Genomic DNA, 27,850 nt, shown 5'->3' with positions numbered 1-27,850 from the left:
CTGTCTTTAAGAAATCTACCATATAGAGGAGTGAACAAAATTAATTAAGTCCTGTAAAAGAGATAGAAATAAAGTGTTCAAGATATTAAAAGAAGGCAATATTAGTCCCCTTGGGATAACAGAGGAAGACATGTAACTGTATTAATAGTAACTACAACATTTATTGAGCAGAGTGTATACCAAACCCTGTGTCAGATGTTTTACATGAATTAGCTACGTTATATTTTTCATGATGATTCTGAGATATGTACTATTACTATTTCTGCTTTTATAGATGAAGAAGATATAAAAACACTGTATTTAGGACCAGAAGAGCTATATTTGAGTTTTGATCCTGCTGTTGTCTGCATATTGGTTAGAAGAGCACTTCTTGAATTGATTTGATGAGCTATTAATAGAATTAATAGATGTTCATTGACAAAGGGGTTCCTGATCAACTTGTGTTTGGGAAATTCTGTGTACTGTATTCCCCAATGTAGAAAAACAAAAAACATTAGCTCTGTAGCTTAATGTGTCCATCCAGAGAGAAGTGTCTTCTGCCCTCTCTTACCCCATTTTTGTGTCTTCATAGCCCTTTTACTGTATTGTATTTATTTGCTTTTTTGTTAATTGACTGTCCTCTCCACTAGAAAGAATGCTCCATGAGAGCAGGCATTTTATTTATCATGTTCACTGTTGTAACCGTCAAACCCAGATAAGTGCCTGGTGTATGGTGGCATTTAGTAAATTATTTGGTGAATGAAAGTGTCTCTCAGATCTGTTATAAAACAACACTTGTTTTAACTTTAACCCGGTATTTTGAAATGTATTTGACCATAATATTCTTTTTCTTTGTGGAACACTTAGAAAAATCTCAAAGAACATTAACATTCCACGGAACGATTTGAGAAATGCTCATCTGGTAATTTAGTTTACAGTTTCAAAATATAATAGTCCTGTTTATGAAATTCAGTATTGTGCTTCCTTATATAAGTATTTGAAGAAAATCAGAGATGCAGTTTTAGTGATTTCTATTTTAGGATATAGTTAACTTGTGATTTTTTATGTTACTGAAAGAACAGTTGCTAAGATAATTCAAACCAGTGAATAACTTTAAATCACTTATTTTTAGTAATTGGACTTACTTAGTTTTTTGGCAGCAAACTGACTATCCTAATTATGTTTTATATTGGCTAATACAAAAAATACTTTGATTCAAGCAAGGAGGTTAACCTCAAGGAGATGTAGTACTTTTATGTGCCCAAGGACAGCATCAATTGTATCAGGTCCTTGTTTGGAAGTAGACTATTTCTTTAAAAAGGAAAAGTTTACCTTTAGCTTTTGCAAGAACACAGGGTTGAGGGATGGACATATGACTCCTCAGTTAGGTGATCTGTGCACAAGCGTCTGCTTGCCCCATAAATACTATGACAAACTTCAGCAGTCTGTTTTGCTTACTTGTATCTACCTCTTTTAAATAACCATAGTGATCCATGTTTCAGTCTATAATGGAAGAGATTCTTTTATTGAAACAAAATCTAGGATACCTCAAGATTTGCAACAAACTATAGATGATAATATCTTGATGAGCAGAGTGGCTGGGCCATTTGAACTTAAAGTGAGAAAGGGGGACTGCCCATCTGGTGTAGCTTCCTTCCCGATCTTTGAGTTTTCTTCCAAAACTGTTCTTTGCTAAAACTTTTAAGTGTTGAAGTATGTTTTCCTCTCCCTGCAACGGAAGCTATATTCCTATACATGTTGTAGTACCTGTCTTAGTGGCCTAGTTTACCACCTAGACTGTTGCTGGAGGCTATAAATATAAACCTGGAGGATTAAGGGATAGAAAAATGAATATAAAACTATGGAAACTTGATAGGTGACTTAGAAAAGTCATTGACATCAGTGACGTTTGAGTATGACTGAAGTGAAGGCTATATGCAGAGAGAAAATATATTACGCCACCATTTATAATGAGAACATACTTTCTACACAGAACTCGTCAAGATTTTTATTTTTTAATTAGGCTGCATGCCCAGCATGGAGCCCAGTGCGGGGCTTGATCTCACAACCCTGAGATCAAGGCCTGAGCTGAGATCAAGAGTTGGATGCTTAACCGACTGAGACACCCAGGTGCCCTTCATCAAGATTTTTATAAAAATGAGTTCAAAAGGAAACTTTTCAGTTTCATGGCAGTAAGAATCAAAATAAGAAAACCTCGCAAGAAGGGAAATTCAGGAAACTTCTCTTTCCGCGTGAAAATTGTCCTTGAACATCTTTTTGTTAACATGCAGTTTAAAGTTTATATTTTATCAGAGAGTCTGCCCCCTTGTTTCTTTTCTTTACCCTTGCCTTCTCTCCCCATTCCCTTTTCTTGCCTTGTGAATGCATACATAGTAAATAGTCTAAGGATAGATTTGTCAGATTGCTTTGGAAATAAGAATATCCTTATTTATAAATATAGTAGATTCTAAGTGAAAACCCAGCTAATTTTATAGGACTTAAGTTTTCTTTTTATTTTGCTATATATAAAACAACACTGATAAATTGGAGGCTCGAAATCAACCCAATGTGACTTCATAGAACAATTTTTATGGGAACCGCACAGCATGCAGTTCTGGCTTTTGATTGATTATTTTCCATTTTTTGTTCTTCTGTGTGTCTGTTTATTCTGTGTAACCTTCGATATTAAACATAGCAGGAATGCTTAATAAGAACAAAGTGTTTTATAAAGTGTTATGTGAGGCTGCCTATTTCAGTATTTAACTGTGAAATGTGTCATACTTGAGCTCATGTGGCATATCCTTTAACTCTGACTCCACTAATATATTCCAGAATTGAACAAACCACAACCTGTTTCCCTTTTCATTAGTATTTTCATGAATCAATGGTCATTGATAGGGCTAATTTTCGAGGTGCTAGCAATTTTGAGGTTTTGAATTCATATATTTAATATGTATTATGTTAATTAAACTTTATCTTTGGAGTTGTTTTTAGATTTTTCAACAGAGATTAATTATCATCTTCAGGGATTGTAACGCGAGCATTTTTACTTGAGGGCATGTTCTTGAAAATCAAGTTTGAGTTTTCCCAGATCAAAAGTATGGTATTCACCAAAAAGTTGTATTTTAAAAATGTTAATTTCTTTTCTGTTTCTTTTTTTAAAAAGATTTATTTATTTATTTTAGAGAAAGAGAGATAAAGAATAAGAGACTATGGACTCTGAGAAACCAACTGAGGGTTCTAGAGGGGAGGGGTGTGGGGGATGGGTTAGCCTGGTGATGGGTATTAAAGAGGGCACATACTGAATGGAGCACTGGGTGTTACACGCAAGCAATGAATCATGGAACACTACATCAAAAACTAATGCTGTAATGTATGGTAATTAACATAATAAAATAAAAAAAAAATGTGAGCGCACACACACATGGTGGGAGGGGCAAAGGGAGAGAATCTTTAAGCAGATTGCCTGCTGAGTGTGGAGCCTGACATGGGTTTTGATCCCAGGACCCTGAGATCATGGCCTGAGCTGAAACCAAGAGTCGGACGCTTAACCTACTGAGCCACCCAGGTGCCCCCCGGCCTTTTTTTAAAGATTTTATTTTTTTTAAGTAATCTCTATATACCTCTACACCCAATGTGGGGCTTGAACCCACCACCCTGAGATCAAGAGTCACATGCTCTACCGACTGAACCAGAGAGGTGCCCCTAGTTTTATGTTTCCTGATGTAACTTTTTATTATTTTGTATCACACTCTTCCATGTAAAACATAGACAATATCTTGTTTCTTAAGTAAGCAATTATGAAACTAGAATATTTATTATCTGTCTTATATTTACCTTCATGCAATTAAATCTGTTTGTATAATCTGTCATTTTATTAGCCATGATTCGATAGATTTAAACTTCCAACTTTTAAAGATGAGGAAATCATTATCCTTAAATTGTCTTTATGTAACTTTTTTTTCTTCTTTTCCCTTCCCAACTTTTGTTAGTTATATCATATTTGCATGTTAGTATAATCACATTTGCAACCTGTTCTGGCATCTTAATTCCTTTATTTAATTTTATTCTTAGTTCTATGGTTAAATAGCTTAGAAGTTTGTCACCAGTTACTTTACCATGGCTTTTCCAGCTTTGCTTGGCTAACTAAATTCTTCCTTTAATAGAGTCCTCTAAAAGGACCTGTGGAAATAATGTTCCCTGAGTTCTGCATGTTCATAATTGAATAGTGATTTTGTATTTGAACAGCAGTTTGATTAAGTGTATAATCCTTGAGTCATACTTTCTTTAGGAAGTTTTTTTAATAGAAATCTATTATGTTCTAGAGTTGAAGTTGGAGGCCAGCCTGATTTTCTTTTCTTTTTTTTTGTGACAATATTTTTGCATGTCCATTCTGGGTCAGTTTTTTTCTGAGACATGGTGCCTTTCAATAGATTTATCTGTCTATCTATCTGTCCACCCAACTTGGGGCTCAAACCCACGACCTGGACATCAAGAGTCACACATCTTCTGACTGAGCCAGTCAGGTGCCCCTCCAATATATAGATTTAGTTTTTCTTTATTATTTTAGTAAAGCCTTTTGGAATTACATCTTTAAATATTTGTCTCTTCTGTGATTGTGATGGTCTTCTTGAGCTCCCATTATTCATATGTTGGATATCCTGTTTTTTGTATCTATTATTTCCTCTCTAATCCCCTCTTAAAATTCTTTTACTTTATTTTTCCTTTTTTTTAATCTTCTGTGTTCGTTTTCAGAAATATCTATTCTCTATAATGTTTTTTTTCCAGTTTCAACAGCATTTCTATGATTGTTTCATTTTCTCCAGGTCTTTTCTAAATCATATATGTTACATAATTTCCTATCATCTAGACATCTTTTACCTGAGCTCCTATATCTCAGTGTTACGCCTTTTCTCCTTAACTTTTTTTTTATTACAGCTTAAGTTTTAGCTACGATTTTCATTACTTTGTGGCAATATTTTTATGATAAGAGGGTTTTTATTTTGTCTACTAATAGTTTTTCCTGAAATTTTCTTCCACCCCCCCTTTTTTTTTTATAACTTTGTATGGATTTGTGCTTGTTTGTTTGTGATAACTTATCTGGAAATGTGAGTTTTTGCATGGTCAGTTATTTTTAGGAGTTTTTTAAGAGAAAGGAGCTAGAGCCACATTCCAGAAGAGTTAGTGTTCCAAAAACCCTCTCTAGGGTTTTTGGTTGTTGAGTTCATTTAGCTATTTTACCAGTCAGTGGGCACAGACGGCAGCTGTGGGGTTTTTGCAATGCAGCTTCCCTTCTATGGAAGCAGAGACAGACTACTATTGCAAATATAGTTTCTTTGTGTGATTCCTTGTTAGACCCTGTTCTGACTTTCAGATTTCAACTGGGTCTAGGATGTTCTGTCAACGGCCCAGAACCCTATCCCTCTGCTGGGAATTTATGTTTTGCAACTTAGAGCGAGCCTCTCACCTTTGAGGAGTTTACTTTGCTAGCTCTTTCTGAGATGTGCAGCTGAGACATTGCTCCCTTTCCTCCCTTAAGTACCCAGGATTGACCTCCTTTCTTTAGGAAGTTCTTATACCTATTTTTGGTTTGGAGTTTTAGCTGGATCCCAGTTTTGCTAAAAATTGAGAGTGTGTTTTTATTTCTAATTTTCTCTGCTGATTTTGGATTAATTGCTTTTGGATGCTTTCTAAGAAAAGTAAGGGGAAATGCTTACTTAATGCCCCCATAATAAAATCGGAAGTCCTTATTAACTTTTAAAGTAGAACAAAAATTCTTGATTTCAGTATTTTGCAATAATGTAATATTCTAGTATAGACCTAGATGGGCTCCCCCTCAACCCCACCCCACCCATATAGTGCAATCTCTGTTCTCTTTAGATACCATAGAGCAGTGCCACACAAAATGTTGGTTTGTTGATGTAAGGTGCTTGAGTCAGAATGTAAATCATTGCCCTGCTTCCTTTATTAGAGAAGTCTCATTTTAAGAAAAATGTCAGCGGAACTAAACAGTGTGCTTAGGGACATAATTGATTGACATTCTGGTCAGATCTTACCTTGTTGAGGACTGGGGACAGTTTGCAGATTGACAGCCAGTTTATGAACAATATTGACTATCACTGCCGTACATTATGGATGTGTGGCTGTGAAACTGGATCATTGCATACATAGTTAATGCAGTTGTCTCTTCATTCTTCATAATAATTATTACCATTGGCCAATTAATTGCATATGATCTTCACTAGAGCTTAAAAACTGAAATAGAAGTGTTGCTTCTATTTAAATAGGAATCCTTGGGATGAAGGACAGTGTGCTATATACTTTTTCTCTAATAGGGACTCTTCAGTGTAATGATTTATTTCTCTAAGCCATAACATGGAGATCATACTTACAGAGCTGGTTTTCCTATAAGGAGAATACTGTTATATGAATGTTTCAAAAATGTGAAATGGATAATTACAGAAGGTGGTAGAATTCATTGTTACAGCTCTAGAATATATAAATTTAGGGGTATGCTGAGTCAAATGGTGGTCTTGATTCTCTTGCTGAGGAGACATCTGGAAAAATAATATGTAATAAGATGGTGAAATTTCAGGGTTTTGTCTAAGACTTTCTCATGATTGAAAGATGTCTTTTTCTGGATATGGTCTCCAGTGTCTAACTGGTCATTAGAATTCTCTCTTTCTGGGGGTGCCTGGGTGGCTCAGTTTGTTAGGCGTCTAACTCTTGATTTTGACTTGGGTTATGATCTCGGGGTTGTGGGATCAAGCCTCACATCAGGCTCCTCATTGGGTGTAGAGCCTGTTTGGGATTCTCTCTCTCCCTCTCTCCCTCTTTAAAAAAAAAAAAAGAATTCTCTCTCTCTCTCTCTCTTTTTTTAAAGATTTTATTTATTTATTTGACAGAGACACAGCGGAAGAGCAGGGGGAGTGGGAGAGGGAGAAGCAGGCCTCCCATGGAGCAGGGAGCCCGATGCGGGGCTCGATCCCAGGACCCTGAGCTGAAGGCAGACGCTTAATGACTAAGCCACCCAGGCGCCCCTAGAATTCTCTTTTTATTAGAAACCATGAGACATGTCAGTGGCAACCTGTAAAATTAGATTGGAGTATTGATCACAACTTTTTTGTTATATTGCTAACATAATGGATTTTGCTCATGAGGCCATGGTTTTTCCCATTAGTATACATCTTTAAGCTTGTTAGTCATTGGGTAGACCTGAGGTACTTGATAAGAAAGAAGTGTAACTTCATTATTATTACGAAGTTACACTTTTTCTAAATTTTTCTAAATATTTAAAAACTTTACTAAATATCAGTACAGTATTCTATTTCAAACTAAACATTCATGGCCAAGACACAATATGGGACTCTATCTAAAGATATAGAGAAAATGGTTTGCAATGATGCCTTTATCCTTGATGGGAAAGTCTTACTTTATAACCATTCTGATTATAAACTTTAATTATGAGATAAATAACCATGGGCAGTCCTACTTAGCCAGTGACATTGTTGAAATAATTCTACATCCTTCCCAGTCATGTTACCAAAGTGAATTACTTCAAGAATGTCACTGATTGTAACTAATGTTTGCTGTCATTGGAGTTAGTATAGTATTTTAATAGTTTTGTTATCTTGGGTATAAAGCCTTGGAAAAACATAAACTCTGAAGTCATATCAAATAAATTAGCCAAAAAAAAAAAGAGAGAGAGAGAAAAGTCCCTTGTCATTGCAGTCTAGTTTCTTTCCTAGTGCCACCAGATGTCAGTGTAATTACAGGACCAGAGAAATTCTGCAGTAGATAAATGACTTATGAATGTTTTAAATGTATAAAAAAAAGTTTTATACATATTAGGTATACAATGAAAATATTATTTTATTGTTGAATTGTATAGAAAAATGAAGTGCATAATGGAGAATAGAGTACATGTAGAACTTAAAAAGCATAGATACAGTTAAAAATCCATATATAAATCAAATATATTAATAGAACACTTAGGTGATCTCTGACGTTCTCAGAAATTGCCATCCTGCTGCTATAACAAGAGGAGATGGACAGCCTGTGTTTGAACTGTCCACTTCAGCCTCACTGACTGTGATGTTTCTCAGTAGAATTACTGTCAAAATCGGAGCTTTAAAATGAAAGAGTATATTTCTAGCTTATAGATGTAAAACTCAGCTCACTGTGATTTGCATTTGGTATAGAACTTGTCTACAGTAGTTCCCTAGAATACGTGGTCACATTAGGCATTTTCCCAAAAGAACATTCAGTAAGATAATTACATTTTTAAAAGTTCTTCTTTTAAAAATCTATTCTTTTTTTTTTTTTTTAAGATTTTATTTATTTATTTATTTGAGAGAGAGAATGAGATAGAGAGAGCATGAGAGGGAGGAGGGTCAGAGGGAGAAGCAGACTCCCTGCCGAGCAGGGAGCCTGATGCGGGACTTGATCCCGGGACTCCAGGATCATGACCTGAGCCGAAGGCAGTCGCTTAACCGACTGAGCAACCCAGGCGCCCCTTAAAAATCTATTCTTTAATGAATGTTGCATTATATGATGATCATTATTTACTATTCCTAGTTAGAACTTACTATTCCTAGTTAGATTTATTACTTACATGTATGTATAGGTTTGTCGTATTTGTCCCAAATGAGAATCCTATGTTGAGTTCATGCCTTCAGGAAGTCTTTATCTGGGGATTTGGACGGCACTTAATATGCTCCATGCCTCAACTAAATTTTGATTTTGGTTAGAAGTTTTATATGGGTCAAAGACTGTTTTCAGTTCCTTGATTTCTTCTTTTTCAAAAATATTTTGTTATTCAGGATGCTTTCCCAGATCACTTCTTTTTCCCTTTAACTTAGGAAATGGAGAAACTGTCTCCCTAGAAATTATTGAAATTGTCATCCTTGTTTTCTTAGACTTTTGCTCTTATAGGCTTCTCCAGCACTATAATATAACCTCTTGCCAGAGGGGCAGTGTCCCTTCCCTCAGAGCTTCTGGTTTTTCTTTTCTACTGTCTCAGCTGCAGTCTTAGAGAGACAATCACAGTACATATCTGTTTGGATTGAGGGAGGAAAACCCTTCTCCCATCTCTCTGTGTGCCCCAGACATTTTGAGCTCTACTTTCCAAAGTGGGGTGTTTTATTCATCTTTACTCTTTATCCTTGAGCTCTGGTCTCTGTTGAATGCTGGTATAATACCAGATCATTATGATTCTGCTTTCTTTTTCTCTGTGGGAACCACAGTACTTTTGCAGGCTCTAGGATTACTCATTTCCTTTCTGTCCTTGAACACTTAACTCCAAGCCATTGGAGCCACAACTGGTGGCCTGGTTCCCTGTCCCCATTGCCAGGCATGCATGTATCTCAGACAGATGTGCCTAGTATTCTAGATTAAATTCCAATTCAGTTAAATTCTAAACTCTAGGCCAATGCTGTCCCATAGAACTTGGAAATGTACTATATCTACACTGTCCATTATGATAATCACTAGCTATGTATGGCTCCTGAGCACTTCAAATGTGGCTAGTTTGATTGAGGTACTCAAATTTCAATAAATTAAATCTAATTAATTTAAATATTTAAATTTTATTTTAAATCCAGTATACAGTATCATATTAGTTTTGGTGTACAATATAGTGATGCAACAGTTCTATACATGACTCAGTGCTCATCTTGATAAGTGTACTCTTAATCCCATTCACCATTTCAACCATTCCCCCACCCACCTTCCCTCTGGTAACCATTAGTTTGTTCTTTATAGTTGAGTTCTTGGTTTGTCTCTCTTTTTTTCTCTTTGTTCATTTGTTTTGTTTCTTAAATTCCACATATGAGTGAAATCATGTGGTATTTGTCTTTCTCTACTGACTTATTTTGCTTAGCATTATACTCTCTAGATTCATCCATGTTGTTGCAAATGGCAGGATTTCATTGTTTTTTAGGGCTGAATAATATCCCATTATATATATATGTGTATACCACATCTTTTTTTTTTTTTAAAAAGATTTTATTTATTTATTTGAGAGAGAATGAGAGAGAGAGAACACATGAGAGGGGATAGGGTCAGAGGACGAAGCAGACTCCCTGCCGAGCAGGGAGCCCGATGCGGGACTCGATCCCGGGACTCCAGGATCATGACCTGAGCCGAAGGCAGTCGCTTAACCAACTGAGCCACCCAGGCGCCCATGTATACCACATCTTTATGCATTCATCTGTCGATGGACATTTAGGTTGCTTCCATAATTTGGCTATTGTAAATAATGCTGTAATAAACATAGGGGCGCATATATCTTTTTGAATTATTGTTTTCGTATTCTTTGGGTAAATACCCAGTAGTAGAGTTACTGAATTATATGGTAATTCTATTTTAAATTTTTTGAGGAACCGCTATACTGTCTTCCACAGTGGCTGCACCAGTTTGCATTCCCACCAACAGTGCACAAGGGTTCCTTTTTCTTCACATCCTCATCAACCTTATTGTTTCTTGTATTTTTGATTTTAGCCATTCTGACAGGTGCGAGGTGATATTGTGGTTTTGATTTATAATTTAAGTAATTTAAATGTAAACACCTGCTTGTGGCTGGTGGTTCTGTATTGGAGAGTTTGGCTGATCATACATCCTTAAATGAGCAGTAGTGCTCTTCTGTCTTTGAAGCATTTGTCTCCTCTGCCCTAGCATGCAGTACCAGGTGGGTCCCACAGCATGTTGAAAGGGAAGAAGTAGAGAATCACCAGTTTAGCCAGTCAGCTTTGCTTTAGCGAGATGGTAGAAGTTGCAGCAGAATTTTCCTCGTTGTCCTCAATTGATTAGGTGATGATCAGGGTTCTGTCTTCTTTGTTAGGCTTAGTTCCTACTATCAAGGGTTTACTATCTAATTGGGGTTATTAAAATAACAATTCAAGGCACACTTTAGTAAGTGCTGTAAGAGGCACAAAGTATTATGAAGGTGAGGTCAGTCCTAATTACTGTTATTATTCTCCTGTAGATTATCTACTTTCTTGTCTCTTCTCCCTCTCTGTTTCTTTAGGTTTTAAAGAATTTTTAATTAATATGTAAAATATAACCTTAAATTATATTATTAAGTAAGTAAGAATGTTCAGTTAAATTTTTATTCTGATATGTTTTAAAAAATTCACATTTATACACATTAAGAATATTTCAGATATGCAAAATGTTTTTGGAATTCCCATTTGAAATTCTCTTCAAAATTTGTGGCATTCTTAAATATAAAGACAAATGAAATAAGTTGCCATGTACCTAACACTGAACTTCAGTAGTTTTCAACTTAGGGCAAATCTTGTTTCATTTATAGCTCTACTCACTGTCTCCACTTCATTATTTTGAGGGAAAACCCCATTCATCATATAATTTAACACATAAATATTTGTGTATGTATCTGCAAAGGATAAATATGTTTCTTTAAAAAACTATCACAATGCTATTATTGCTCTTAAAGATAACAATAATTCATCAGTATCAACAAACATCCAATTGGTGTTAGAATTTCCCTGATTGTCATATATATGATTATGTGTATTTTTCAGATTGTTGAAATCAGGATCCAGTTAAGGTCTCTGAATTGTAATTAGTTTATTTGTCCTTTATTTTATTTTTAGTACAGTGTTTCATCATTTCTACCTCATGTAATGTTTGTTACCTGTTCATTGATTTTAGGACAAAGTCTTGGATGGATGAATAGTTAACAATCTTAAGCATCTTCCAAGAATGCTAATGGTGTTTTAAAAGAATGTTATAGGATGCCTGGGTGGCTCAGTTGGTTAAGCGTCTGCCTTCGGCTCAGGTCGTGATCCGGGGGTCCTGGGATCGAGTCCCGTATTGGAGCATGGAGCCTGCCTCTCTCCCTCTGTCCCTCTCTCTGTTTCTCATGAATAAATAAATAAAAATAAAATAAATCTAAAAGAATGTTATATATTTGTAAGAGTTGACTTAATTTTCCTTGTTCTCCAGACAGCATCTTGTGCACAGATTGTTACTGATGCTCATGTGAGCACATGTTACTTGAAGATTCTGATTGAGAGATATTATGATGTTGGTACATACTGAGTATGATACCACAAGAATAAAAGGGGACTTATAGTTCCATGCTGCTGAAATGTCTGGTCCTAGTTATTTGCACCCATGAAGTAGTTTCTTTCTCTTCCTCCTTCCTTTCTTCCTCTTCTCTTCTTCAAAATATCTTACAGGATACTTTTCATGTATATGGCTGTCCTAGTATCACATAGAAATTAGTTTTTTTTGATGATATCCACAAATCACTGTTTCTCTGCTCAGAATCACTTCAGTTATGGAAATGCTTCTAAATCAAAGGAAGTTGGTATTACCACCTTATTGAGGAAAAGAAATTTTAGTTTAGTGCCTATACTACATACAAATATGTAGGCATGGTTTATTAATAATATTCCTTCAAAACTAAATAATTCTTCAGCCTTGCCATAATGATTAGGTTGCTGAAGTATTTTTTTTAAAGATTATTTATTTATTTATTTAACAGAGAGAGAGAGAGAATGAGAGCACAAGCAAGGGGAGTGGCAGTCGGAGGGAGAAGCAGGCCCCCCACTCAGCAGGGAGCCCGATGCAGGACCTGATCCCAGGACCCTGGGATCATGACCCGAGCCGAAGGCAGCTGCTTAATGACTGAGCCACCCAGGTGTCCTGATTGCTGAAGTATTTTGCAGTAAAACATGTTAATAGGCTTCTAGGATATGACTGGCAATGACAATAAACACATACACTTAAATTATAAATTCTTTTCCAAATTTAGGTGAATAGAAATTAATTTCCAATCAAGACTTTGCTGGGATTAGATCATGGAAAAGTACAGAAAATCTGTAAACACTGATGAGTGTAAGGGTTTTTTTGTTGTTGTTGGATTGGGAGGAAAGTATTTGAGTTGTAGTCGTTGGTGACTGTTGAGTGTGAAGTCAGTGACTGTATGTAGCCCCAGTACGGCCAGGTAGAAAGTATGCAGTTTGTTGTCTTGGAATTTAAGTCTTTAAAGATTTGTCATTGTCAGTAGCTGCAGCCTACTCTTACTGAGACATGAGAAAATGAACAAATGATACTAATTAAACAGTCTAAGGAAATGTCTTTAGAGTCATTAAAAACTTGGACAGGAAATAGGAGGACACGAAAGAGCGTACAGGTTCTGTGTTAACAGCTTCTGCCTGCAGGCCCAGTTGTGTTTTTTGGAGTAGAGGAAAACCTGGCAAATGAATGGCTGTTTGTACAGGTAGTGACCATGGAAAGAGAGGATTATGGACTTTGGACTCCTTTTTTTGGGATGGGAAAATAGTGTGTATGTTTGTAAGGTTGGTTGACAAGATCAATATAGTTGTGGAGGACGAAAGGTAAACATGTTTATTTAAACCAATAAAATTGGTCATAGGTAATTATTCTGGAGAAAATAAATTGGACAATGAGGCTTACTGGGGCCAGCAGGTGGATTATAAGTGCTGAGGCCTAGAGAATGTTAGGGACTATTGAGGAAAGTGAAACCCAGTGTGAAGGGACAGCCACTACTTGCTCCGGCCCAGTGTTGCCAGATTGCAAGGTACTTCGAATATGGATATATGTATTTTTTTAATGTGAAAATTCCCAATTTCTGAATGTTGCCTCAACTATAAAACAAAAAATATGAACAAAACCAAATAAAACTGTGTGGACCAAATAAAATAGAATCTAACTGATAAGCTGTTCAGTTTGTGACCCTCAGTAGAATATATTTATTTGTTGTTTATAGAACTCAAACTAATGGATAGATAAAAACACACTTTTTTGTCCCCTGAAAGATGACTTCAGAGGTCTGGTTTTTTTCTGCACACAGCAGATCTCTTTGATCATAATGAGGAAGCAGGACTGTGTTCCAGACATTTGAATCATCTGTCTGCCCCTACAGTGTTGCTTCACTAATTCCGTAGGCTTCTCTATATGCTTCTATACTCTAGGTTGTAACACAGGATCTGAAATCTTATTATAGGGAAATGCTGTAAAAAGAGTGAGTTCTCACACAGGTATTATATAGGAATTTCTGTCTTATGGTATTTAAATGTAATTTTGAATTGTTCTTTGGGCTGAAATTCTGTTTAAAGGCAGATGTTAAAGTGAGCTTGAAGATTGTGGCCAACAGCAGAAGTATTGTCTTGTGATGAAATATTTGTAGACTTTGGAATAAGCCAATCTCCAAAATACTACTGTACAAATTTTTGAAATATGATATCTATTTGGAAAAATTGTTAATAGTGAGACAGACTAGTAGATATATGCTGAAAAGGAGGTGTCTGTATTAACAGCATAGATATCACAAATTTCATTTTTTTCTATTTTTTTTTATTGTGTAAACATTAGCAGATTTTAAGAAGAAAAAAAATTGTCCCTTATCCTACACATTTGTATCTTCAAGAATTCCCTGCAATTCCTTATGGGTAGGTATTTTATGTAGTTTATACAGAAATTCATGTAGATATTTTATAATTTTAAAGAAGCACTTCACATTTTATATAATGCATCATACATATATCCAATTTACATTTTTTCACTTAATCTGCTGTAAGCATTTTTTTACATTTCAATACTGTCTTAACAGTTATAGTTTTAGATATTATTTTAGTCTACTGAAGGTATTATATCATAATATTAGACATTTAGACTTTTTATTACTAGTCACTTCATGTTTGAAAAAAAATAACTGAAATTTTTCCACACAACAAATTTTCATTGAAGGATTAGTAAATAAAAAATAAACATTTTATTACACTTTCATATTAACCTTATTAAATCACTGAAAAGTTGGTAAATCATCACAAGGACACCATTTGCATAACGTATTTGCTAATTTAAGAAATATTACCATGTTTATATGTTTTCCCATTATCTGTTTATTTCTTGTACTTTATTTTTTTATAAATTTATTCATGTCACTCATCTATAAGAGTCTTCATGTTTTCCTTACTGATTTTTATGAATTCTTTATATTATTAAGCTCGTTTTTATGTTTGGTGAAAATTATTATTTCCCTGAGCACTTGTTTCCTCACTACTTTTTCAATTCTATTGTATATATATCTGTTGAAATCCTTTTGTCTTTTACTTTGTGATTGTATCTATGGCATTAAGGTTTAGAATGTTTTTTTTTTTTTAAAGATTTTATTTATTTATTTGACACAGAGAGACACAGCGAGAGAGGGAATACAAGCAGGGGGAATGGGAGAGGGAGAAGCAGGCTTCCCGCGGAGCAGGGAGCCCGATGCGGGGCTCGATCCCAGGACCCTGGGATCATGACCTGAGCCAAAGGCAGACGCTTAACGACTGAGCCACCCAGGCGCCCTAGAATGTTTTTCTACTAAAATCTGATAAATGTGCAATTCTGGTTTTTTAAATTTTTATTTTTTGATTATTGTGTAGTGAAAAGTTTGGATCTAAATTTATTTTTCCTTTAGAAACTGCTAATCAGTTAATCTAACACCTCTTACCACTCTTAACAAGTTCCATCAGTGTGCACCGCCCCCGCCCCGCACTGTCCCATGGTTCATATTTTAATTAATGCTGATGGGCCAAAGGGTTCTGGTAACTATATTCAAGGTGATGATTTTCCAGTGGAGTAAGCCAGAAAACACTTTGAGAAAAAAAGTGAGAGAAGAGAGGTCAACTAAAAGAAAGACTTTAAAACACAAAAGAGCCTGGACTTCATAGTTTTGAAAGTTCTCAGCCTCCACTAAGAGCAAAAGGCTTAAACTAAGAAGACTTACATTAAGATTTACAAGCAAATACCAAATCCAGGGCACCACCAGGGAAACATGGTATCAAAGTGAAGTCTTCTATATGATTGTAAAGTACTTTGTTAAAATCTGTGTGTGATAAAGGTGGTGCCATAGAAGTATTCAGGCAGATGAAAGGTCCTCTAAAGATTTTAGGGTGTGATTTATAGGTACACTCAAACAGTGGGGCTTTAAGAAACTTGGGGTTTTGCTCCTCAGCAGAAGCCCAGGGCAGAGAAGGGCTTATGTCAAAGAGCTTTGTGAGTGTGGTTTTTGTCTATTAAAGAGAACCCTAAGAAGATTCCCAGAAGATCCACGAAGTTTTAAAAGAAATATGTTGATAGAAACACTTGTGACTTGAAAGAGAGATAGGCGGAAAGATAGTACAAAACGTAAAGACACCATCAGTTACAGGAGCCCCTGTATGTGGTAGCAGTCACTCCCCGCTCCTTCCCCCTAGCCCCTGGCAACTATGAAACTCCATTGTGTCTATGGAATTGCTTATTCTCGACATTTCCTATAATCACACAATATGTGGCCTTTTATGTCTGGCTTTTTTCATTTAGCATAAAGTTTTTAAGGTTCATGTTGTAGCATGTATCAGTACTTTATTCCTTTTTATGGCTGAATAATATTCAGTAGTGTGGTTGTACCACCTTTTGTTTATCCATTCTTCAATTGATGAACATTTGGGTTGTTTCTACTTCTTGACTATTACGAATAATCCTGCCAAAATCATTTGTGTAAAAGTTTTTGTATGGATATATGTTTTCTGGTTTGTTCTGTGGAAATTTCAAGGAGTGGAATAGCTGGATCATGTGATAACCCTATGTTTATGTTTTTGAGGAACTGCTGGACTTATAAAGTGGCTGTTCCATTTTACATTCCTACCAGCAATGGATGATGGTTTCAGTTTCTCCATATCCTTGTCAATACTTGTCCATCGTTTTGATTATAGCCATCCTAATGGGTGTGAAGTGGCATCTCATGGTTCTGATTTGCATTTCACTCATGATTAATGATGTTGATCTTTTTATGTGTTTATAAGTTATTGTTTAAATTTTGATTATAGCAGTAAAAGAACTCATTATGTGAATATCTCATTTAATTTATAAGTTCCAAATAAATACTTCTCTAGATTTTATTACTTGAATCTTATTGTTTCCATTTTAACATCAATCATGTGTAGGTTTATCTTTCCTGTGTAATAGCAAAGATCTGATTAGTCAATTTGAGAATCCTGCTTAGTGTTAATCTCAAGTCGTTTTTTCCCCTCTGCTCATTTCTATTCTTTTAGTATTTGTGATGGTGTGTTTAATGTTTGAAGTGACCAGTCAGTATAAATCCTCTTCTGTTTCTGTCATCTAGCTTATATTTACTGAGTGGCTTTAAAAGTCAGGCACTTTGCTAAGTGCTGGGGATATATAGTAGTGAGTGAGGTTTATAATCTGGTGGGGAATTTATAATGAAAAAGTATACATGTGAATTATAATTGTAATCTATTAATAAGTGATAGAGAGGAATGGGACATTAGATATAATAGAAAGTAATAGGGGGACCTGCTTTAGTTGGGCTGGTCAGTGAAAATTTTTCTTAGTTGTTGCATTCTGAAAGTATGGAATGAACCATTGAAATAAGGCAAAAGGAGTGTGGCTAGAACACAGGAAAGTGAGGGGGAGAGACTCACAAGGTGAGTCTGAAGAGAGAGCTGTTTTCCATTGATGCTCCAGCTGAAAATTTTTTCCTTGAATATAAATAAATGAACAAACAAATCAGTCAACCAATTAATTAAAACTTCTGACTATGCCATACAAAATACGGCTTCTTCCTGAGACCTCTTTGGCCTTATTTCCTCTCCCTGACTTACACTTAAGCCGTAGGGGCCATCTTGCTGTTGCTCAAACATACCCAGCTCTTGGCTCCCTCATGGCCTTTACACTCCTGTTTCCTGCTTGGACTACTCCTCCTCAGTCTCTTTGTGTGACTTACTGCTTTTTATCTTTCATTTCTCTCTTCAGCTAGCTGTCTTTGTTTCAAAGATGACCTCTATCTCCTTTTCTAAAGTAGCACACTCATCCCCAGTCACTGTCTATTATTTTACTCTGTTAATTTCTTTCACAGTATTTTCATGAGAACTTATTTTATTTCTCTGTGTTTGTTTATTATCCATCTCTCTGACTAAAAGGGAAGTTCCATGAAGGCAAATACCTTGTCTCTTGAGTTGACTGCTATATAACCCTTGTGCTTGGTACAGTCCCTGGTACTGTTGAATGGCTGGATTAATTAATTTATTATCGCAGAGTCTTGAAGGATATGATGAAATGGTAGATTTTAAGTGCAAGTGGGAGCCCTGAAAAAAAATTAAACTATTAAGCTGTTAAGTTGATTTCAGTGGCTTGTTGTTTGTAGCCCCTTCTATAATAATGGGAATTCTTCCATGGAACTGTCAGGTATGTTCATATAATCATCCTTAATTTACATATAATGTGAAATCATAAGAAGTATAGTGACTTCTTCTAAAGCACTGTGGTTTGCTGATTTTCTGGGATCTGTAAGTCAATGTGGCTTTTCTTTATGTTTTTTAAAGCAAATTTTGGAAAATTTCAGCCATTATTTCTTGAAATATATTTTTCTCTGTCCCATTCTTACTCTCTTCTCCTTTGGGACTTTCAATTACATGTATATTGGACTATCTGATGTTGACCCACAGGTTCCTGATGCACAGTTAATTTTCCTGCAGTCTTTTTTCCTCTCAGTTCTTTCTTTGTTTTTTTCAAAGTTTTATTTATTTAAGTAATTGCTGTACCCAACGTGAGGCTCAGACTCACCACCCCAAGATCCAGAGTTGCATACTCTTCTGACTAAGCCAGCCAGATGCCCTGCTCTCTCAGTTCTTTAGATTGGATGATTTATATATATATATATTTTTAAAGATTTATTTATTTATTTATTTGACAGAGAGAGACACAGTGAGAGAGGGAACACAAGCAGTGGAAGAGGGAGAAGCAGGCCTCCTGCTGAGCAGGGAGCCTGATGCAGGGCTCGATCCCAGGGTCCTGGGATCATGACCTGAGCTGAAGGCAGACGCTTAACGACTGAGCCACCCAGCCGCCCTGGATGATTTATATTGATGTCTTCAAGTTCACTGACTCTTCTCCTTTCTCTAATCTTCTTTTAAAAGCCCATCCATTTCTTTTTTTCAGTTCTGGAATTTCTTTTTCTTTTTTTTTCTTAATGATTTCAGTTTTCTGCTGAGATTCTCTGTGTATACCTTTCTATATACCATATATTTTAAAAGTAAAGTCTTTGAACATATTTCCCTTAAATTTTTAAAGCATGTTTATACTAGTTGCTTTATTTCATCTGTTAATTCCAACATCCGGGCCATCTTGGGGTCAGTTTCTGGTGACTGCTTTCTGACTTGTATACTGGACATGGTGGATAGTATGTTAGAAAGATTTGAGTTCTGTTATCTTCATATGAGAAATGTTGATATTTTTTTTTTTTTTCTAATAATTCATTTACTGACATATCACCTACAGCTTGTTTAGGTTTGGTCTTATGCTTTGTTAGACTGTATCTGTGGAGAGCTTAAGGTGTTTCCCGAGTGTGTCTAATTTGGCAGGACTCTCATCTCCCAACCTCTGCCCCCTTCCCCATCTTGCGAGGCTTATTTTAGGCTTCATTAGAGCAGATCTAGAGTAGGTGTTACTCTCAGATACGGTTTTTACTCCCAGGGCTTGGTCTTTTGGGTATTTTAGCTGGATGCCCAAAGTGTTAATGAGGTATCTTATTGTTTCACCCCTGTAACTGACCAGAACTCCTAGGATTTCCATTGTCCTCAGCACTGTTTGACCTCTAGTTATCTCTGTTCCATTCTTTTTTTTTCTTTTAAGTTTTTATTTATTTATTTGAGAGAGAGAGTGAGACAGAGTACAAGCGGGGAAGAGGGAGAAGCAGGCTCCCTGTCAAGCAGGGAGCCTGATGGGGCTCGATCCCAGAACTCTGGGATCATGACCTGAGCCAAAGGCAGATGCTTAACCTGAAGACTGAGCCACCTAGGCTCCCCTTATTCCATTCTTAATCCTTTAGCAGTTCTCCAGTAAGCTTCGTCTTGCCTTTGGCATGTGCAGCCCAGACTCAGGCAAGGATTCTTAGAGAACTTCCACACCAGGACCTCTCTGCACAGATCTCTTTTCTCTGGGGCCTTCCACCACAGATGTCAACTACTTAAACTCTAATCTCTGCTTCCTTAGTGGACTGCTATCCTCTGCTTGGGCTGTTTCCTTTCTTGGAGTACCTTTTCCTCAACCTTACCCTTGCCCTGCTTGGACTTTAGCTCAAAGCACCATAATTAATAAATGTTGCCTGGCAGAGAGCTGAGGTGGTCACGGGGCTTACCTCATGTGTTTCCCTTCTCTCGGGAATCACAATGTTCCGCCTATTTAATGCCAGAAAAAGTTGCCTTACATATTTGTTCACTTGTGCAATAATTGATGGTGGGAAGGCTAGTTTAGTTCTAGTTATGTTGTCCTATCCAGAAGTCTAATTCTGAAGCCTTTTTAGTTTGGAAAGGGGATGTGTTCTTTTTTTTTTTTTTTAATTTTAATTTTAATTTATTTGAGACAGAGAGAATGAGAGACAGAGAGCATGAGAGGGAGGAGGGTCAGAGGGAGAAGCAGACTCCCTGCCGAGCAAGGAGCCTGATGCGGGACTCGATCCCGGGACTCCAGGATCATGACCTGAGCCGAAGGCAGTCGCTTAACCAACTGAGCCACCCAGGCGCCCCTGGAAAGGGGATGTGTTCTTAAAAAGTGAAAATTTTACTTCTTTTTAGACGTTTTTTTTTTCCCATTCATCCAGACAACGATTATTTATTTCCTGTCTTCTGTCTGCATTTGGCACAAAGCATACAAGCAGAAGGAGGCGCAGTTTCTTTCCTCAAGGAGCATACTTTCTTAGTGGATTAAGAGGCCAGCAAACAGGAAGTTCAAGTCTGGTTCTTTTCTCTTTTTTTAAAATAAACTTGTATTGAAGCATAACACACATTCATATCATACGGCACCCTACCTCCTCAATTTGGTAACTTGTTATATAAGGAAAAATAAATTAATCCACCTTTTCCAAAGGAGAGGCTTTTGGTAGTAGATGTAAGCTCTAAGTACACTTTTCTGAGCCATTGTTTCTTAATTATTAACCATTAAATTTGCTTTATATTTAAATAATTAGTGAGAGCTATAAAAATGCTGTTTATCTGCTCATGTATTGGTTTCACTGTTTTGCCATTGGGAAATGTTTTCACTAGAGATGCAGATATCATATATCTTAATGTATTTATGATGTTAAAAACAATTTTTCTGTCTCTCTACTATAGTGTATTTAATAATCAAAACAAATTTTTTTGACTTTCATTTTTATAAGGTCAGCCTAACTCATGAAAAACAAACATCTTTACCCTGCTTCAGATATCACTGCTGACAGCCTGATAATCTTCAACTCAGGGTCTGGCTATAGAATGATTTTTGCCAGCAATCACTGATAATGATGTATGAATGTGATATGAAACAGATTTTCTTCCTTTTCTCTTATGACCTCCACCCAAAATTAGATTGATTTTAAATTGATTATAGAAAAAATAGCTTGAAAAGCTGTTGTTTTTTTTTTTGGTAAAATGCCCTTGAACGTTAACTTAGAAATAAGATATGTTAAACTTCTATTACAGCGGTGCTATCTCAACCGTGGTAGTTTCTGAACCACCACATTTCTGAAACCTCCCTGAATAAGAGAATTCTTTTTTTTTTTTTATTTATTATTATTTTTTAAGATTTTATTTATTTATATGACAGAGAGAGACACAGCGAGAGAGGGAACACAAGCAGGGGGAGTGGGAGAGGGAGAAGCAGGCTCCACGCAGAGCAGGGAGCCCGATGCGGGACTCGATCCCAGGACCCTGGGATCATGACCTGAGCCGAAGGCAGTCGCTTAACCGACTGAGCCACCCAGGCGCCCGAATAAGAGAATTCTTGACTGTAGAACTTCTGACAGTCCTTATGGGGGAACTAAGCTTTGGTATAAATTCAATATACAAAATTAATAGAATATCAGTGACATTTATCTTTGGTAATGAGTACATGTATCATTTCTTGTTTTCTACTTCTAAATATTTTATCTTTCCTATTGTTTTATGTATGCTAGCATTTTTCATGTGTGGCCCTTCATTTAAAAGTCTAGTGCCTTTCTAATTTTTGACTGAGAGTTGTTGATTTTCACTTCCTACCTGCAACTATAGTAGAAGGAATAAATATATAAAATAAATAAAATAAAAAATACTTGTTTTTCAAACCTCCTTTCTCATTACCAAGCACATGAAGTCAGACCTTCTTATACACATCTGTCCTCTTTCTAATAGATAACTGATATTTCCCCAAACTTAAAATTCCAAAAGTCATCACAATAACCTCACACCTACATCATTCACAGTGTACCTGATTTGCTAATGGTGTATTTGTGTCTGTATTTATTTCAGTAAGTACTATATACCTTTGTCCTCGTGTTCCGTTTTTTTTCATTAACTCCTCCAGAACCAGTGCCACCTTCAATGCACAATTTTGTGGTAGATAACATTCTGGGAAGTTTGGTCCCACTTGTGTGTTGTATCAACTTAGTAACATCATACTTATGTTCTTCCTCACAAAGTAGGATTTACAAATTGTTATATTTACCTGACATCAGGCGACACCTATCTTGGGCTCATGTTAAATTAGATACGTAAAAGAAAGTAGAATAATTTGGTGAAATTCGTAAAAAGGGTAAGGGATTTTTAGGTATCTACGGGCATGCGAACTCTTCTTTAAAGGATCTATGTTAGCAGCATCTTGGGAGCTGTTAGTTTCAGTTACTGTAGTTAAGTCATATGCAGTTCTTTAATAATACCCTTTAGGTTACCTGGAGGCTCCTTTTCAAATAAGCAGAGTTTTACCATATTTTCATTGATTGATACAAAAACGTCATTTTAACAATGATTGTTGTCTATGATGGCAGAAAATATCTACGATGCGAAACTTGCAGTGTTGCTTTTTTGGGTTGTCAGTGACTATTGTCATTTGTGGTCAGATGGTAATAATAGAAACCTTTCAATCCTTTCGAGACTGTTTCTTCAGCCTGGTGCTGTTTCTTCTGACTTATTCAAACTTGTCTCTCTCCCAATTGCATTTTTAACACCACAGAAACATTGTCTTCATTAGCAGAGGGAATAAATGTTTGCCTCTTGTTTCCATTTCGTCTGTATCTTTTGAATAGGATTGAAAATAATTTTGAACAGATAGGATAGTATATGTTAATAGGTCTGGGCTAAGACAATTGTGATGAATGTTTTGGGATTGCATAGGGAATATGTGTTTTGATTTCTTGATAGGAATGATCAGAGCATTGTGAGTTCCAGGGTGAATAAGTGATGAGAACATCTCCAAAGTGTCCATTCCTGCAAACATGCCTTTGTACTGACAATAATTGTTTTGACTGCTGTATTGCAGCTGTTGAAAATGGACAGATAGATGTGTTAAGGCTGTTGCTTCGACATGGAGCAAATGTTAATGGATCCCATTCTATGTGTGGATGGAACGCTTTGCACCAGGCTACTTTTCAGGTAACCTCTGAATTTATTATTTCATTTCCATGTAAATTATGTGTTTTACCCTTTTAAAATGACAGTTCTATACAGTTTTTGCTTCCTACTTGCCTGTGATTTATGATGGTTAGTGCAGTACAGAGAAGGCAGTCTAAATGCTAATGATCATTCTGAATAAGCCAGCTGCTCTGGTAGTTCCAGCAGCTTTGGGCTTCAGGGTTTATCTAAGTTTTTCATATGTTGATAGCAGAGTTAAGAGACTATCAGAATATTTGGGATATGAATTGATAAGGAGCAATGGCTTATTTTATTTATAGCAGTGTGTTTAGAAACTGGTAACTCCTTAGTGCTTGGGCTAGCAAACTAGTTTGCAGGCTTTAAAGGGATTATGATTCTTAGAGAGCAGTGTTTCATCTGTTTATGTTTAATGGGCTAGCTAAAGGTATAGAATAATCTGATTGTTTAATACTTCCTTCTCATTGAACAGTACACTTAAAAAAGTTTTCCTTTAGTGAGGTTGAAAAAACCCCAAAATACAACAATAAGAAAAGAGATACCTTCTATTCTCTTTGTTTTCTCCTATTTAAAATGTGAATCTGTGCTTTAGGAAAATGCTGAGATCATAAAATTGCTTCTTAAAAAAGGGGCAAACAAGGAATGCCAGGATGACTTTGGAATCACACCTTTATTTGTGGCTGCTCAGTATGGCAAGCTAGAAAGCTTGAACATACTTATTTCATCAGGTAAGATTAATCCATTAGCCTTTGCACTGTTAAGATCTTGAGTTTTAACTGTGTTATCTTCCTAGGAAGTATAATTCTTGACCAGATATAAATCAGGTTGTGAAATTTATGGTTTTATGTTAGTGGTAAATAAGAGTACATGCAAGTTGATTTATAAGCCTGGTTACTAACTGTCTTTTACTAACGTAGTGTGATGCACAGCTACTAATTTATCTGAAGGGGAACATAATGATCTATCACTAAAGCAGTTTTATTGGCAAGTTGAATGATGGGTCTGTTCTTGCTTATGGGGACCTGAGCAGTTCCAACTTTCTAGGGCAAGAGACTATATAAGCTTAATTAATTTATTAGATAGCTATTTTGTATATTAAGCCTTTGAGTTGTATGTTTTGATAAATTGTGTGATTATTTATTTATTTATTTATTTTTAAAGATTTTATTTATTTATTTGAAAGAGAGAATGAGAGAGAGAGCACATGAGAGGGGGGAGAGTCAGAGGGAGAAGCAGACTCCCTGCTAAGCAGGGAGCCTGATACGGGACTCGATCCTGGGACTCCAGGATCATGACCTGAGCCGAAGGCAGTCGCCCAACCAACTGAGCCACCCAGGCACCCTTGTGTGATTATTTAAATGGGTTTATTTGAAAGCATGTTTACACTTTATTATGTTAATAGCAACATAAACCTGCTAAAGGTTTCTCTGTGACAATTATTATACATTCAGCATTTCTGGAGAAGATGGTGTTGAGGTGACATTCTTATGCTGTGTGACATTTCTGTGACCAGAAATGCTTGTTATATAAGGGCTTTTAAATTCCTCCAAACACTGTGTATGGACTCACAGTACTAACCTGATGAAGCATGGATAGTTAAGAGCCAAAGGGAAATATATCAGATTGCCACCAGGTAAAAAAAAAAATTTTTTTTTAAATACCTAGGCTTTTTATTTATGTCTATAATACTTAGGTTTTTAATAAATTACCTCCAGGAGGCGCCTGGGTGACTCAGTTGGTTAAGCGTCTTGACTTGGTCTCAGCTCACGTCTTGATCTCAGGGTCATGAGCCCAAGATAGGTGTTGCAGATGTGGAGCCTACTTAAAAAAAAAAAAGTTACCTCCAAGTATACAAAACAAAGTTTATTTAGACAGCAAAGCATATATTTTCTTATTTCTGCTTTCTCCTTACAAACCTTCAAATGCTCAAGTTGAAGTATGTAGCAAAGACAGTATTAAGTGCCAGATTAAGATATCTGTTACAAATATTGAGTCTGTAAATCTTAGAGTTGAGAGGAAATCTCCAAAATCACTTATTTAAACATGTATTTTTTTAGATTGAGAATCCCAGGCCCTGAGTGTTTAAGTGCCTTGCCAAAGGTCTAGAAAATATTTACTGGCAGAATCAGGGCTTCGAAGCAGGTCTTCTCATGTATGACCTCTCTTGCTCTTTTATGTTGTACCTTCCTGAGGCTGTCCTAATTCATCTTATGGCTTCCAGTCCTGTAAGTTCCAGTTATTAGTGTGTAACTAATATTTAGAGTAAAATGGGTTATGGGGCCGCCTGGGTGGCTCAGTCAGTTATGTGTCTGCCTTTGGCTCATGTCATGATCCCAGGGTTCTGGGATTGAGCCCTGCGTCAGGCTCCTTGCTTGGTGGGGAGCCTGCTTCTCCCTCTCCCTCTGCCTGCCGCTCTGCCTACCTGTGCTCTCTCTCTGTCAAATAAATAAAATCTTTAAAAAAAAAAAGAATAAAATGGATTAAACTGCACCTTAATGACTATTTCCTCATGCCTAGTCTCCCAGAATGCTAGGCACCTGTTTTGTTTTGCTTTGTTCTTAAATGCTAGGCACCTGTTTTGTTTTGCTTTGTTCCTTTTTTCCCCTCTCCTCTCTGAAGTTATGAACAGCAAATTGGAAAGATATGTAGCTATGTTTATAATGTAGCTATATATGTTTCTAACTTATTAAAATGCTTTTCCTTTCAGTGAATTATCTTGTCATTTTTCTGATTTCTCTACCTGTAATTTTATGGGGCCTGGTTCCTTATTCTTTTTGATACTTTGAAATTATCAATCAAAATGAAATACTGCTTAAAAAGGAAAGTTAAGTAGATTTCTTTTCTTGACTTAGTCTTTTCTCAGTGATTAGTGTTCCCTTCTTTCTGAGGCTGACTGTAGATGAAGCATCCACCTTGTATAAGTCAAGAACATTCTACTTGCCTGGATGTGTTGAGTGTCCAGTTGGAGTTTCTGAAGTTCCATGCACCCTTACTATTAACTTACTATTTGTGTTTTGCTTAAATTTTTGCCTAAGTCAGGGCTATGGTTTATTCCAGGTGCATTTATGGAACATCCTTTCAAAGAGGTAGTTTTTTTCCTTGTGATGAAGATGACTTTTCCACTGAGACATATTCCAGAAATTTAAAAATTCTTACAGTCATGTAGTAACACCATACTTAGCATACTTAACACACTATTTGTCAATGAGAAAAATTGGGGGATATTTTAAAACTTTCACAAAAAGTGAGGTCACTTTCCACTTCGTTACATCTTGATGTGCTGGCATTTAAATAATTGATTAGTTTTTGTTCTTTAAAAAAAATCAGCTCAGAAACCCATTTTAAATAGACATTTTCCCTTTCATTATAAGGTTTTATCGTGCAGTGGTCATGAAGAAAAGGGACTTAATGAAGAGTATGGTCAACATTAGCTTTTTTTTTTTTAAAAGATTTTATTTATTTATTTGTCGGAGAGAGAGAGAGTGAGCGCAAGCAGGGGGAGCGGCAGACAGAGGGAGAACCAGGCACCACTGAACAAGGAGCCCAATGAAGAACTCGATCCCAGGGCGCTGAGATCATGACCTGAGCTGAAGGCAGACACTTAACAGACCGAGCCACCCAGGCATCCCTAGTTTTTTTTTCATAAATCTCAGCCTGAATTGATTAATGGCATCTATAAATTCTTATGATTTAGGTTTTTCTTATATTTTTCTGTAATAATCAGACATTCCGTATTTGTTGGTTTGCATTTTTCATTTTTCAGTGATTACTTATTGGGCCCACAGAGTGCTTGCTAGAGGACAGATTGGAATGAAATGAATCCTTCATTGAATAAGATTTTTGTTTTAGCTTAAAAATGAATTCTAAAGTACTAATCACTTGTTTCCTTGTTAACATAAAAGTGGAAACAATTTAAATGATTACCAACAAATGGGGAAAATCAGTATGTTTATACGACAATATCCACTGGGGTTGGAAAAACTATTGTACTATAAAGCCCTTTTAAGACAGCTGTTTTGAAATTTATGTTAATCATCACCTTTTTTTTTCCCCATAAATTAGGATTGTCTGTTAAATGTTGTATTTTGTATTAGGTGCAAATGTCAATTGTCAAGCATTGGACAAAGCTACTCCCTTGTTCATTGCTGCTCAAGAGGGCCACACAGAATGTGTGGAGCTTTTGTTATCCAGTGGGGCAGATCCTGATCTTTACTGTAATGAGGACACTTGGCAGTTACCTATTCATGCAGCTGCACAAATGGGCCATACAAAGTAAGTATTAAAACAGAAAATAAAAATAGTCTCATAATCAAAAAGTAATAAGGAATAAATCTTCTGGGCCAGACCCTTCATCTCTAGGCAGAATCCTTGGTATTCCCTTCTTTGCCAACCTACTATATGACTAGATCCATTCCCATATCTGTCCCGTGCCATCCTGAGCTCCTCTTAGTCTTGCA

The 27,850-nt window shown here is 36.2% G+C and overlaps 1 protein-coding gene across 5 annotated transcripts in view; it reads left to right on the top strand.

The window, feature by feature from the left end:
• ASB3 (ankyrin repeat and SOCS box containing 3) overlaps positions 1–27,850 on the top strand; it is a 95,046-nt gene that overhangs the window by 41,826 nt on the left and 25,370 nt on the right. For all 5 annotated transcript variants that reach the window (XR_014148896.1, XM_031030705.2, XM_081832025.1 and 2 more), the window contains 3 exons: positions 23,284–23,396; positions 23,986–24,121; positions 27,488–27,665. Coding sequence is in view for 4 of the 5 variants with exons in the window: in XM_031030705.2 (XP_030886565.1) it covers positions 23,284–23,396; positions 23,986–24,121; positions 27,488–27,665 (427 nt within the window). In the remaining variant the exon portion in view is untranslated. The remainder of the gene's footprint in view (positions 1–23,283; positions 23,397–23,985; positions 24,122–27,487; positions 27,666–27,850) is intronic.

This window comes from Leptonychotes weddellii, chromosome 10, assembly GCF_054177405.1.
Source record: "Leptonychotes weddellii isolate Sample4059 chromosome 10, ASM5417740v2, whole genome shotgun sequence".
Taxonomy (NCBI): domain Eukaryota; kingdom Metazoa; phylum Chordata; class Mammalia; order Carnivora; family Phocidae; genus Leptonychotes; species Leptonychotes weddellii.
The sequence above is the reverse complement of the archived record's forward strand: the minus strand, read 5'-3'. Positions and strand labels throughout refer to the sequence as shown.